Raw genomic sequence first — 12,101 nt, 5'->3', positions numbered from 1 at the left:
CTGTGTGATTGTTCAGCTTAAGTTTGGTTTCCTCCTGAGCCTAGGTGCTCATTACCTCCCAGCACATAGATGCCATTCATCATCAATAATAGTAATACTGATTACTGGTTTTTAAATAATAGCTACCTCTTATCCAGCACCTACCTTTTACTGAGCAGTCTACTAAATGTCTCACCTGCATTAATTCATGTAATCCTCACCCTAACCTGCAGAGGTGAGATCATAATCTCACACCCCATTAACAAATGAGAAAATCTGTTTTCCCATCTCCCTTTGCTTCCAGCCACATGAGTATCTATGGTTTTGCCAAATTTCTACTTGTTTTTGGGGAAACCACCCCTTTTTCAAGTTCAGTTCACCTGATTGTCTTGGGGGCTCACCCCATCCCCGTTCCAGAGAAGGATACCTGACCTAGGTCCAGCCAGTCAGAATATTCCAATTGGGCTGGCCTTTGAGGACAGTGATTGGGTCCGAGGTGAGCATGTGGCCCATTTAAGACCATGAATGATGAACCCTTGAGCAGGAGCCCTTTCTCCCCTCTGGGGTGGCTAAGAGATTGAGATATGAGCCTCAAGCTGTTAGGGCTGCCTTTGCTACTTCAACGAATGTCTTCCTGAGGAGAAAATCAAATAAAAACCCCAGATATGGGACAGTGACTTCATATCATTGTTTAAGCTCCTGGATCAAGCTGTGACTGAAGCTGGTTTTACTCCTTGACCTTTTGAAAGTGTGAGCCAATAGGTTTCCCTGAACCAGTCTGCATTTGAAACTGCTGCTGCTGCTGCTAAGTCGCATCAGTTGTGTCCGACTCTGTGCGACCCCATAGACGGCAGCCCATCAGGTTCTACCATCCCTGGGATTCTCCAAGCAAGAACACTGGAGTGGGTTGCCATTTCCTTCTCCAATGCATGAAAGTGAAAAGTGAAAGTGAAGTCGCTCAGTCGTGTCCAACTCTTAGCGACCCCATGGACTGCAGCCTACCAGGCTCCTCCGTCCATGGAATTTTCCAGGCAAGAGTACTGGAGTGGGGTGCCATTGCCTTCTCCGATTTGAAACTGAGAGCTAAGTCGCATCAGTTGTGTCCGACTCTGTGCGACCCCATAGACGGCAGCCCACCAGGCTCTACCATCCCTGGGATTCTCCAGGCAAGAACACTGGAGTGGGTTGCCATTTCCTTCTCCAATGCAGGAAAGTGAAAAGTGAAAGTGAAGTCACTCAGTCGTGTCCTACTCTTAGCGACCCCATGGACTGCAGCCCACCAGGCTCCTCCATCCATGGGATTTTCCAGGCAAGAGTACTGGAATGGGGTGCCATTGCCTTCTCCTTGAAACTGAGAGACTCCCAATTAATTCACTTTCGCTTTCTAACCGCCCCCACAACCAGGAACTTTGCACCACCTCTATAACTGTACCCCCTGAAGTACCCATTCATTACACACACACACACACACACACACACACACACACACACACGGAGGCATGGCCTGCTTGTGTACACCTGAGCCCCCACCCCTCATCAGGCAGGTACTCCTGTGGTGGCTCTGGGTCTGCTCGTCTTCCTGTCCCCAGGTGTAGACCAGAATGAGAGCCCGACTCTGAGGCTGCTGCCCCGGGCAGGACCACTCTCCACTGTCATCACTGGCCGACGGTGGGTTTACCCTACTGCACCCTCCCCTTTCTCCCACTGTCCGGGTTTCAGCCTTGCCTGAGCTCTGCCTGCCTCCCAGCCTCTGCTTCGCCATCTCTCCTGCACTCCAGACCCATGTATCCAGAAGCTTCTTGGATGCCTCCCCCTGGTTGTCCCACAGAATTTCACCCTGACCTCGGTGTCTTCCTTCTACGCCTGTGGTCCGTCCCTTCTCCCAGGCCCCCCAGCTTCCACTTAGTCCCACATACACCATGTCTCTTAGACCAGAGTCCTGTTGGCGCCTTCCTCCCCTTACCTCCCATAGCCCATCACTCATCTCCATTCCTTTTTTTTTTTTTTGCCACCCTGTGCAGCTTGTAGGGCCTTAGTTCCCCCATCAAGGATCGAACCTGTGCCCCTTGCAATGGAAGCTCAGAATTCCCAACCACTGAACCGCCAGGGAATTCCTCTATTCTTTTTTTTTTTTTTTTTAACTGCGCTGGTTCTCCATTGCTGTGCTCGGGCTTTCTGTAGTCGCAGCAACGTCTTTAGTTTCCGTGGGGCTTCGCATTGCAGTGGCGTCTCTTGTTGCGGAGCGCGGGCTCCAGGGCGCGTGGGCTTCAGCAGTTGCAGCTCGTGGGCTTGGTAGTTGCGGCGCGCAAGCCTCGGTGTTCTGCGGCATGTGGAATGTTTCCAGACCAGGGGTAACTGTGTCCCCGGCATTGGCAGGCAAACTCCTAACCACTGGACCACCAGAGAATTCCTCCCTCCATTCTATCTTTTAAAGATTTTATATGTTCTCCTTCCTCCTCTTCCTTACTCTGACCCAGCTGCCTGCTTGGCCCCCTTTCCCCACTTCTTCCTTCATATCTACACTCAGCCCTGGTTTCCTGCCCCAGATCTGCCCCCGCCCCCCACTGCAAGGATTTTGCTAAACCACAAATCCGCTCCTTTCCGATCTCCCCCCTGCTCAGAGCCTGCTGTGGCTCCCCAGTGCTCTGGTCCTGTGATCTACAAGGCCTTCCATGGCCTGCTGCTGTATTCAACTCCATCGCTTGCCCCCCACCCCTTTCCCTAACACTCACCACTCCACCTTCAAACAATCTCGAACAGCCTGCCTTTTACCAGTGCCTCACGCATGCCTCCTGACTTAAACATTCAGCTTTCTCTGCCCAAATACCTTTCCCATCCTCCTCCACCTAGTGAATAGTGCTCCGTGCTTTGAGGTTCAACACAGCGATCCCCTCTGCTGAGAAACCTAACATGATTCCTTCCGACCTAAGCCAGCTCCCAGCCTCTCAAGAAACCTGGTGGCTGTTGTAGCTCATTCTCTGCCTGGCAGTGTACTGGGCCCTTTGCACACACGGCCTCACTGACTTCCCCCAACACCCATCAGGGCACAGGAACAGACACTTCCAGTTTCTGGATGAAGAAACTGGAACTCATGGAAGGAATCCCAGCCAGGGAGGGGACAGAGTCAGGATTTGAACTCGTGATCTCATGCAGCCTGGTTCATCCATGAGTATTTTATCTCTGTTTTGTTTGTTTCAAGGGTTTTTATTTTTGTTTGTTTTTTGCCCATGCCACCCAGCATGTGGGATCTTAGTTCCCTGATCAGGGATCAAACCTGTACCCCTTGTATTGGAAACGTGCAGTCTTAACCACTGTTCCACCAGGGACGTCCTTGTATCTCCGTTTTGTAAGTTTTATAATGTTTTTAATAAGGTCACGTGAGTGCATGCTAAGTTGCTGCAGTGGTGTCCAACACTTTGTGACTCTGTAGTCTGAAGCCCACCAGGTTTCTCTGTCCATGGAATTCTCCAGGCAAGAATACTCGAGGGGGCTGCTATGCCCTCCTCCAAGGGATCTTCCCGACCCAGGGATTGAACTTGGGTCTCTTAGATCTCCTGCCTCGGCAGGCGGATTCTTTATTACTAGCGCCACCTGGAAAGCCCAATAAAGGCATGCGTGTATATAATTTATGAAAAAAAAAGTATACTCCAGACACAGAGTGGCTGCAAAATACTGCCTGGCACTGTGGTTTCTCTCGGCTAAGTAGCTTCTTCACCTGGTGCAGAGAGGAATTTGAGAGTGTCCTTTAAAGCCATGTTTTTGATGTGAGGATTAGTCGCTCTGTTTGAATGTGCTTCTGACATGGATTGTTCTGGAACAATCACAAGAAATCCTGAGGCTCAGTGACCCCCGGAACAAGTGGCATCCCATCATCTGATGCCCTCCCAGATGGAGAGACAGCAAATCCCATGGACCAGCGCTGTCCACAAGAAATAGGACGTGGGCTTGAATGCCCTAGTAGCTCCCCTGCAAAAGCCAAAAGAAACAGGTGAAAATAATTTTGTTCCTGTATTTTATTTAACCAGATAGATGCAAAATATTATTTTGACATGTGCTTAATATCAGCAGTCTCCTTTTTTTTAAAAAAAATTTATTTTTGGCTGCGCTGGGTCTTTGTAGCTGAGCATGGGCTTTCTCTAGCTGTGGTGAGCAGGGCCGTCTCTCTAGTTGCAGTGCATAGGCTCCTCGCTGCGGTGGCTGCGCATGGGCTTTCTCTAGCTGTGGTGAGCAGGGCCGTCTCTCTAGTTGCAGTGCATAGGCTCCTCGCTGCGGTGGCTGCGCATGGGCTTTCTCTAGCTGTGGTGAGCAGGGCCGTCTCTCTGGTTGCAGTGCACAGGCTCCTCGCTGCGGTGGCCCCCTGGTTGCAGAGCATGGGCCCTAGACTGTGCAGGTTGCAGTAGTTGTACACAGGCTTAGCTGCCCAGGGCACGTGGAATCTCCCTGGACCAGGGATAGGACTTGTGTCCCCTGTATTGGCAGGCAGATTCTTAACCACTGGACCACCAGAGAAGTCCAGCAGTTTTCATAACGAGATAGGTTTTTTTTTTTTTTTTTTTATCACACTAAGTATATGAAATGTGATGTGGAGTTTACACTCATGACACGTCTCATTTTGGACCAGCCATATGTCAAGTACTTAAGAGCCACATGTAGCCAAATGGCTGCCATATTAGACATCGCAGCAGTAGCCAGTCCCTGACCAGGGATCTGAGAGTGTGGCTTTCTCAGAGTTCAGATTTAACGTGAGATGGTGTGCCTCCAGGTGACAGTAAGGTTTAACATCAAGAACCTAGACACTGAAGCCAGACTACAGAGTTCAAGCTCTGAAACTTCCAAACTGAAACTCTAGCCTCTCTGCACCTCAGTTTATTCTTCTATGAAAGGAGAATCGGCAAGACATCAGAGCGGGTTTTGTGAGGATTAAATTAATGAATAGATATTTAAACACTTATAACAAGACTTGGCACATATTAAGTGCTGTGCGAGTGTTTGACTTTTATTATTATTTGGAATTTTGTGAAAGAGAAAATCTCTCAACTCCACTTTAAGAGTTGAAGAATGAAAAACTCCCTTAAAGACTTCCCATCCTCATGGAAATATCCGAGCATGGTGGCCACACTCGACTTCTGACCATCATGTGAAGCACACCGGGACCACTCTGGACTCTCAAGGGCGCATGCTTTGACATTCCCCACTGGAACGGGGGTGTGCAGTCACAAAGCTTTGGGTGCCTCCCAGCCCAAACTCTGCCACATGTTTTCCTGTTCTCATTTTTCTGTTTTAATCCGTGTAATGGGTTGAATGATGTGCCCTTCTCCAACCCATGATGAGTCTACCTGAGATCTGTGAATGGGAACTTATTTGGAAAAAGAGTCTTTGCAGATATAATTAAGGTTAGGATCTTGAGATGATATCACTGTGGATTATCCAAGTGGTCCCTAAACCCAGTGTCAAGTGTCTTTACAAGAGAAAGGCAGTATGGGGGAGGAGATTCCCTGGAGGTCCAGGGGTTGGGACTCACACCTCCACCGCAGGGGGCGTAGGTTCAATTCCTGGTCAGGGAACTAAGATCCTGAATGCCTTGCAGCATGGTCAAAAATAAATAAATAACAGATGTGCAAGATCTGCACACTAATAAAACATCGCTGAGAGAAATTAGGGAAGACCTAAATAAATGGAGAAGTAGATATTAAAAGAGAGAAAGAGAGAGCCCAGCAGAGGGAAACTAGAGATGGATTAGAGATGTAGTCATGTGAAAATGGAGGGAGAGATGAGACTGATGGAGTCACAAGCCCAGGAACGCCTAGGGTGACCAGAAGCTGGAAGAGGCAGGGAAGAATCTTCCCCTAGAAAATTCAGAGGGTGGTCTAGTGGTTAGGAATCTGCCTGCCAATGCAGGGGACGAGGGATCGATCCCTCGTCCAGGAAAATTCCACATGCCTCGGAGCAGCTAAGCCACAACTACTGAGTCATCGATCTAGAGCCTGTGCTCGGCATCAAAAGAAGCCACCGTGATGAGAAGCCCAAGCACCGCAACAAAGAGCTGCCCCCACTGGCCAAAGCTAAAGTCCGAGCACAGCCACGAAAATGCAGTGCCACCAAAAATAAATAGATAAAAGTAATAAGAAGAAAAGTTTAAAAAAAGCCAGAGGGAGTGTGACCCTGCTGATATTTTGATTTATAATAGGATTTCCGGTCTCCAGAACTGAGAGAGAATAAATTTCTGTTGTTTTAAGCCACCAAGTTTGTGGTAATTTGTTAGGCAGCCACAGGAAATGAATACAGTCTGTTTGGGGGCCTGTCCCCTTACACCCTGAAGACGGCGTTTCTGTGGCTTTCAAATGCTGTCTCAAAGGAGAAAACTGAGGCTCAAAAAGAAGGCAGAGTCAGAATCAGATCTCAGGTCCCCAGAGCCTCATTCAAGATCCAGGGGCCACTGTGGAAACTCACAAGGTATTATGCCTATTTAAAAAAAAAAATACAGAATGCCTATTGAATTTTCTTTTAAGGCAGTGGTTGAGAACACAAGCTTTTGTTGAAGTCCTGGTTTGTTTGCTTCTTTGCTGTGTGGCCTTGATCAAGAGACTTGCCTCTCTGTACCTCACTTTCTCCTTCTACACAATAGGAATAACAAGATAAGTCATCTCAGGGACTTTCCTAGCGGTCCGTTGGTTATGAATCTGCTTTCCAAATGCAGGGGATGCAGGTTTGATCTCTGGTCGGGGAACTAAGATCCCACATACCACAGGGCAACTAAGCCTGCAGGTGGAAACTATCGAGCCCATGTTGCTCTAGGGCCGGCACACCACAACTCAGACCTGATACAGCCAAAAAAAAAAGTCTTCTCAGAAGGCTGCGATGTGGAGTATATGAGGACCGATCAACCTTGCCATTTGACATCGTCCTGAAAGTCTTTGCAAATGCTGTAGGACAAGAAAAATGAATGACATATAAAGATGGGAAGGCAAGAGATAATGCTACCATCTCAAAGAAAGACTAAGAGAATCAACAAACTATTTTAAACTGAGAATCAGGCCAGATTGCCTGGCCAACGGATGATATTCAGTAACATTAATCAACTAGAAATTATAATAGAAACAAGAGAAGCATGGACTCTAGGCGATGGGGCTTCAAGAGTTGCAGCACATGGATTCAATAGTTTCGGCTCGAGGGCTCTAAAGCACAGTTCAGTGTTTGTGGCATTGGGACTCAGTTGCTTCTTGGCATGTGGGATCTTCCTGGACCAGGGATCAGACTGGTGTCCCTTGCATTGCAAGGTGGATTCTTAACCACTGGACCACCAGGGAAGCCCCCACAAATTTCTTTTGACTTCCCATCACCCTTGTCTAGACTACTATCTGATCTTCCCTGGACAACTGAGATCACTTTGCTACTGGGCTCCCAGCTTCCATCCTTGGCCATTCTCCACTCAGAATAAAATCCAAAGTTCTTACCATGGCCTTTGCAATCTTACATGATCTGGTCCCTTGATTGCCTCCTCTTATTTCTTGCCATTCTACTCCTCACTCCGTGTGTTTCATCTTTGTAGGCTTAGCAACTTCCTACCACAGGGGCTTTGCACAAACTGTCCCCACTGCCTTGAAAGCTCTCCTCCCTTCACCTGGTGGATTGCCCGTCATCCTGTAGATCTCTTTAATGTTTCTTTGGCAGAAAAAAACTCTCCCGCCCTCCCATTCTCCCACTCCCAGTTAAAATGATGTTTCATACTCTTGTCTTTCATATAACACTTCGGTATTAGGTCAGTGATCCTTAAACTTTTGGTCTCAAGGTTGCTTATGCTCTTAAAAAGTAATGAGGACTGGACTTCCCTAGTGGCACAATGGATAAGTCCACCTGCCAGTGCAGAGGACATAGGTTTGATCCCTGGTCCTGGAAGATTTCACATGCCACGGAGCAACTAAGCCCACGAGTCTCAACTGCTGAGCCCAAGTGCTGTAGCTACTGAAGCCCGAGCTCCTACAGCCTGAGCTCTGTGACAAAAGAAGCCACTACGATGGGGAAACCCTTGCAACGCAGTGAGGAGTGGACCCCATTCACTGAAACTAGAGAAGGTCTGGGCATAGCAACGAAGACTCAGTGCAGCAAAAACTAAAAATAAATGCATAAAAAGTAATGAGGACTCCAAAGAACTTCTGCTGATATGGATTATATCTATCCATATTTATTATATTAGAAATTAAAGCTGAGATATTTAAGGATTATTTATTGGTTCATTTAAAAATAATTTCCAAAAAATCAGGTTAACATAAATCCTATATTTTAAGTTTAAAACCACCATATTTGGGGGAATTCCCTGGTAGTCCAGTGGTTAGGACTCTGAGTTTCCACTGCAAGGGGCACGGGTTCCATCCTGGTCGGGGAACTATGACCCCACAAACCTTGAGGCATGGCAAAAAAAAAAAAAAAAAAGCCAACCAACAAACAAAACCAACTGTACTTGAAAGAAAGAACATTTAGTAAGAAGAGGGGCAATGTTTTACAAATTACTTTAATGTCTGGCTAGACAGAAGATAGCTAGGACTTCACCTCTGCTTCTGTGCTCAGTGTGTTGAGATATTTTGCAGGTTGGACTGAACATTTGAGAGAGAAAGTGAAAAAATGAGTTAAGTGTCAGCGCTATGATAATCATTTTGACCCCAGGGAGCTCAAGAAAGAGTGCTGGGGAACCCGCCAAGGTTCTGTGGACTGCACTTTGAGAATCACCCCTTACCTTTCGGTCCAATAGGAACTAAACACAGTGTCCTGGGAACTGAACATCTCCGGGGCCAGGGTACCTGGTTCAGGAGACAGTTCTGAGGACATGTAAGGTATTCCTTGAATCTCAGTTTCTTCATCTCTAACATGGTGTTGGGCTTCCCAGATGGCTCAGTGGTAAAGCATCTGCCTGCTAATACAGGAGCCGCAGGTTCGATCCCTGGGTTGAGAAGATCTCCTGGAGAAGAAAATGGCAACCCACTCCTGTATTCTTGCCTGGGAAAGCCTGTGTACAGGAGAGCCTGGAGGGCTACAGTCCCTGGGGCCACAAACATCATGAGGTTGGTGATGATGAAAATAATAAAAATACCTCGCTCCTAAGGTTGTAGTGAGACCCATAGGAGATAACTGTCCGACTCACACCTGGCATGTAGCATACAACCAACATTTGCTGTGATAGTTTGGGAAAAGTCATTTTATTTTATTACCAACAGTTTTTATTCACGCAGTTAATTTCTCCAGAGGTCTATCTTATGTTGGGAAAATGGTGATGATTGAGAAGCGCCTGGCCCTACCCTCATGGGGCTTCCAGTCCAGTGGGTCATAGTTTTAATTTGTGAGGGATTGCCCTTAGCACCAGGTCTCTGAGGAGCATGAATTTGTAAGACTGGGGAGGCAGGAAAAGGCATTCTAGGGAGTGGGAACAGCATGCAAGAAGCCATGGCAAGCGGAGAGGGGGACAGCTGTGACCCAGGGGTTTGGCTCGGTTGTGTCCATGTTTCTGCCCCCAAGACGCCTCAGTCCTATTGCTGGTGATAAATACGTGTGTATATCTGGTTCATCTCCCCTCCTTCCCAACCCCTCTTCTTGTATAAAGTTAGTTCTTTGATTCTGGGCTCTTTGAGGGAAGTCCCACCTCTGATCTAACCTCAGTCTCTCGTGCTGCAGATCCTCCTTTTTGCTGCGTATCCAACCACAGTGCCTCGTGGAAACCTGGGACGTCCCAGCAGAAGAGGTGCCCGGAATGGCGTGGGGTCGAGTCCAGCGCCTCCACTGTCCCCCATCCGGGGGCCGCCGCTCCGGGCCGGGTGAGTCAGCCCCCGGCGGCTCCCGCGTCATCCCGGCCGCTCGGCTCCGCGCTATTTCGGGTTCCGGGCTCTATAAATAGAGGCTAGCGGAGCTGAGCCGCTCCCCCTCCGATCGGGCCCCTCTGCGTCCCAGGCCCCGCCGCTATAGCCGGGCCGCGCGTCACCGCGGCTAAGTTTAGAGGCGGGTGGGGACGCTGGCCGGGTCACTGCGCCCCTCGGCCGCGCCCCCGCTTCCAGAGCCTTCGGTCCAGCGGCAGTCGGCCCCTCGCCCAGAGTCTCTTGGGTGGAATTAGGAGCGAGGTATCCTTATGTTCACCATTCTCACCCTAGTCCTTTGGAGGTTAAGAGGAAAGTCGAAGTTGGGGTTAGGGGAAGGTTTGGGAATGGGGCAAGGTCTGGACTCCGAGGAGTTACCCAGGAACTTTGGTTGGGGCTGGACTTTGAACTTGAAGTATTTGGAAGAAGGATGGGGAAAAGAGTACAGTACGGACAGCTGTTAGACTCGAACTCGCAACTCTGGGAGCTGGAAAGATTCGAATTCAGGATCCGAAAGTTCAACTTGGGAACTGAAAGTAGGAATCCAACTTGGAAAATATACTGTAGAAGTGAGAGCAACTTTCTCCCGCTCAACTAATCAAATAGGCTCAGAGTTAACCTGAGCCGCGCTCCGCGGGGCCTTTGTTGCACTTCAGCGAGAGAGAAACGGGTCGGGAGATGGGGACAGCCAGCCACCTTCGCTGGGGGGTCTTGCCTGAGGGTGGGTACCTGTTCCAGCGCCCCTACAGCTCAAATCCTCTTGTGGGATGCCATCGCCCCCTGGCGGAAAAGACACGAGTTGCAGGTTTCTTTGATAATTTCCATTCTCCTTCGGGAGAAACTGAGTCCCACCCAGGCTGGCTTCCTTCTAGGAACCCTCTCTGCCCTTGGATTTAGAGACAAATTTTCATAGGCCATCTCCTTGTCACTGGGGCCTCAGCTGCTTCATCTGTTAAATAAACTATCGATACCAACATGCATGCTCACTCGCTAAGTCGTGTCCGACTCTTTGCGACCCCCGTGGACTGTAGCCCGCCAGACTCCTCCGTCCATGGGATTTCCCAGGCAAGAATACTGGAGTGGGGTGCCGTTTACTCTTCCAGAAGATCTTCCTCTCCAAGGGACCTTCCCGACTCAGGGATGGAATCCGTGTCTGCTGAGGTTCCTGCACTGGCAAGAGAATTAACACTAGTCCCTAAGAGGAAGGTAATTATGAGGATTTAGCTCATAGTATGCGCTCAATCTATTTTGATAGTTACCTCGTTGATGGTAATATATTAAAAAAATTTTTTTTAATTTATAAAGTCCCTTTTCTTGAGACTGTGTGGTCTCCTCCATCATCTACTTCACATCACGTTTTTTTTTTAATCACCTCCAGAGCATAAATGACTGGAACTCTTTTATTTGTGTTTTTTTCTCACCGTCTGTCTCCCATGAAACCATCCGCGCCACAGTACAGGGACCTGGTCTGATGTACTATTAGCTGTGTCTCCAGTTGAGCTTCCTAGGTGGCGCTAGTGATAAAGAACCTGCCTGTCAATGCAGGAGACATAGGAGACAACGGGTTCGATTCCTGGGTGGGGAAGATCCCCTGAAGGAGAGCATGGCAACCCACTCCAGTATTCTTGCCTGGAGAATCCATGGACAGAAGAGCCTGGTGGGCTAGGGTCCATAGGATCGCAAAAAGTCGGACATGACTTAGCACGCACACACGCACGTATCCCCAGTGTCTGTCACGTAATAGATGCTTAATATGTAGTTAGTTAGTCAAGGACTGAGTGAACCATGCAGCTCAAGACATGTCTCTGTGGTCTTACTGAATTCTCACAACCTCAGCAGTTACAGATGTGGAAGCAGCGGCTCCAATAGTAAAGTCGCTTGCTGGAGGACCCTGTTTCAGTTCTTTGTTCATTCAAACAATATATGGTTCAGTAGTCCCTTCTGGTTTCTGGGCACTTTGATACAGCAGTGGTCACAACAGCCTCAGTCCCTGCTTGCCCAGGATGTGGTTAAGGATTATATTATTTTTATGACAGACCTGAATATTGCATATACTGTGTGCCAAATACAGATGTAGGCACTTTCCACATACCTCATTCCATCTTCCTAATAGTTCTGCTATTGTTATTCTCATTTTAGAGGTGAGCAAACTGACCTACATGGAGAAACTGAGTTGCTGGTACTAGGTCACACTGCAAGTAAAGAATCCTGGGGAAAATTAAGCACAGAGATGAGCTTGCTTATGACGAAAGATTTATCATCAGTGACCCAGATAGAGGACCA

The 12,101-nt window shown here is 48.4% G+C and overlaps 1 protein-coding gene and 1 long non-coding RNA gene across 2 annotated transcripts in view; one reads left to right on the top strand and one right to left on the bottom strand.

Moving 5' to 3' along the window:
- Window positions 1-12,101, top strand: part of ERCC1 (ERCC excision repair 1, endonuclease non-catalytic subunit) — a 31,338-nt gene that overhangs the window by 890 nt on the left and 18,347 nt on the right. The window contains exon 2 of the mRNA XM_059876912.1: window positions 9,643-9,782. Within this exon, the coding sequence (XP_059732895.1) occupies window positions 9,643-9,782 (140 nt within the window). The remainder of the gene's footprint in view (window positions 1-9,642; window positions 9,783-12,101) is intronic.
- LOC112442336 (uncharacterized) lies at window positions 3,975-9,835 on the bottom strand. The gene is made up of 3 exons (XR_003030436.2): window positions 9,623-9,835; window positions 8,711-8,932; window positions 3,975-6,902 (listed from the first exon to the last, which is right to left on the bottom strand). It is a non-coding gene; the product is annotated as an uncharacterized lncRNA (long non-coding RNA).

This window comes from Bos taurus, chromosome 18 (genome assembly GCF_002263795.3).
Source record: "Bos taurus isolate L1 Dominette 01449 registration number 42190680 breed Hereford chromosome 18, ARS-UCD2.0, whole genome shotgun sequence".
In the NCBI taxonomy this organism is placed as follows: Eukaryota; Metazoa; Chordata; class Mammalia; order Artiodactyla; family Bovidae; genus Bos; species Bos taurus.
Note: the sequence above shows the minus strand (reverse complement) of the source record. Positions and strands in the feature narration are given on the sequence as shown.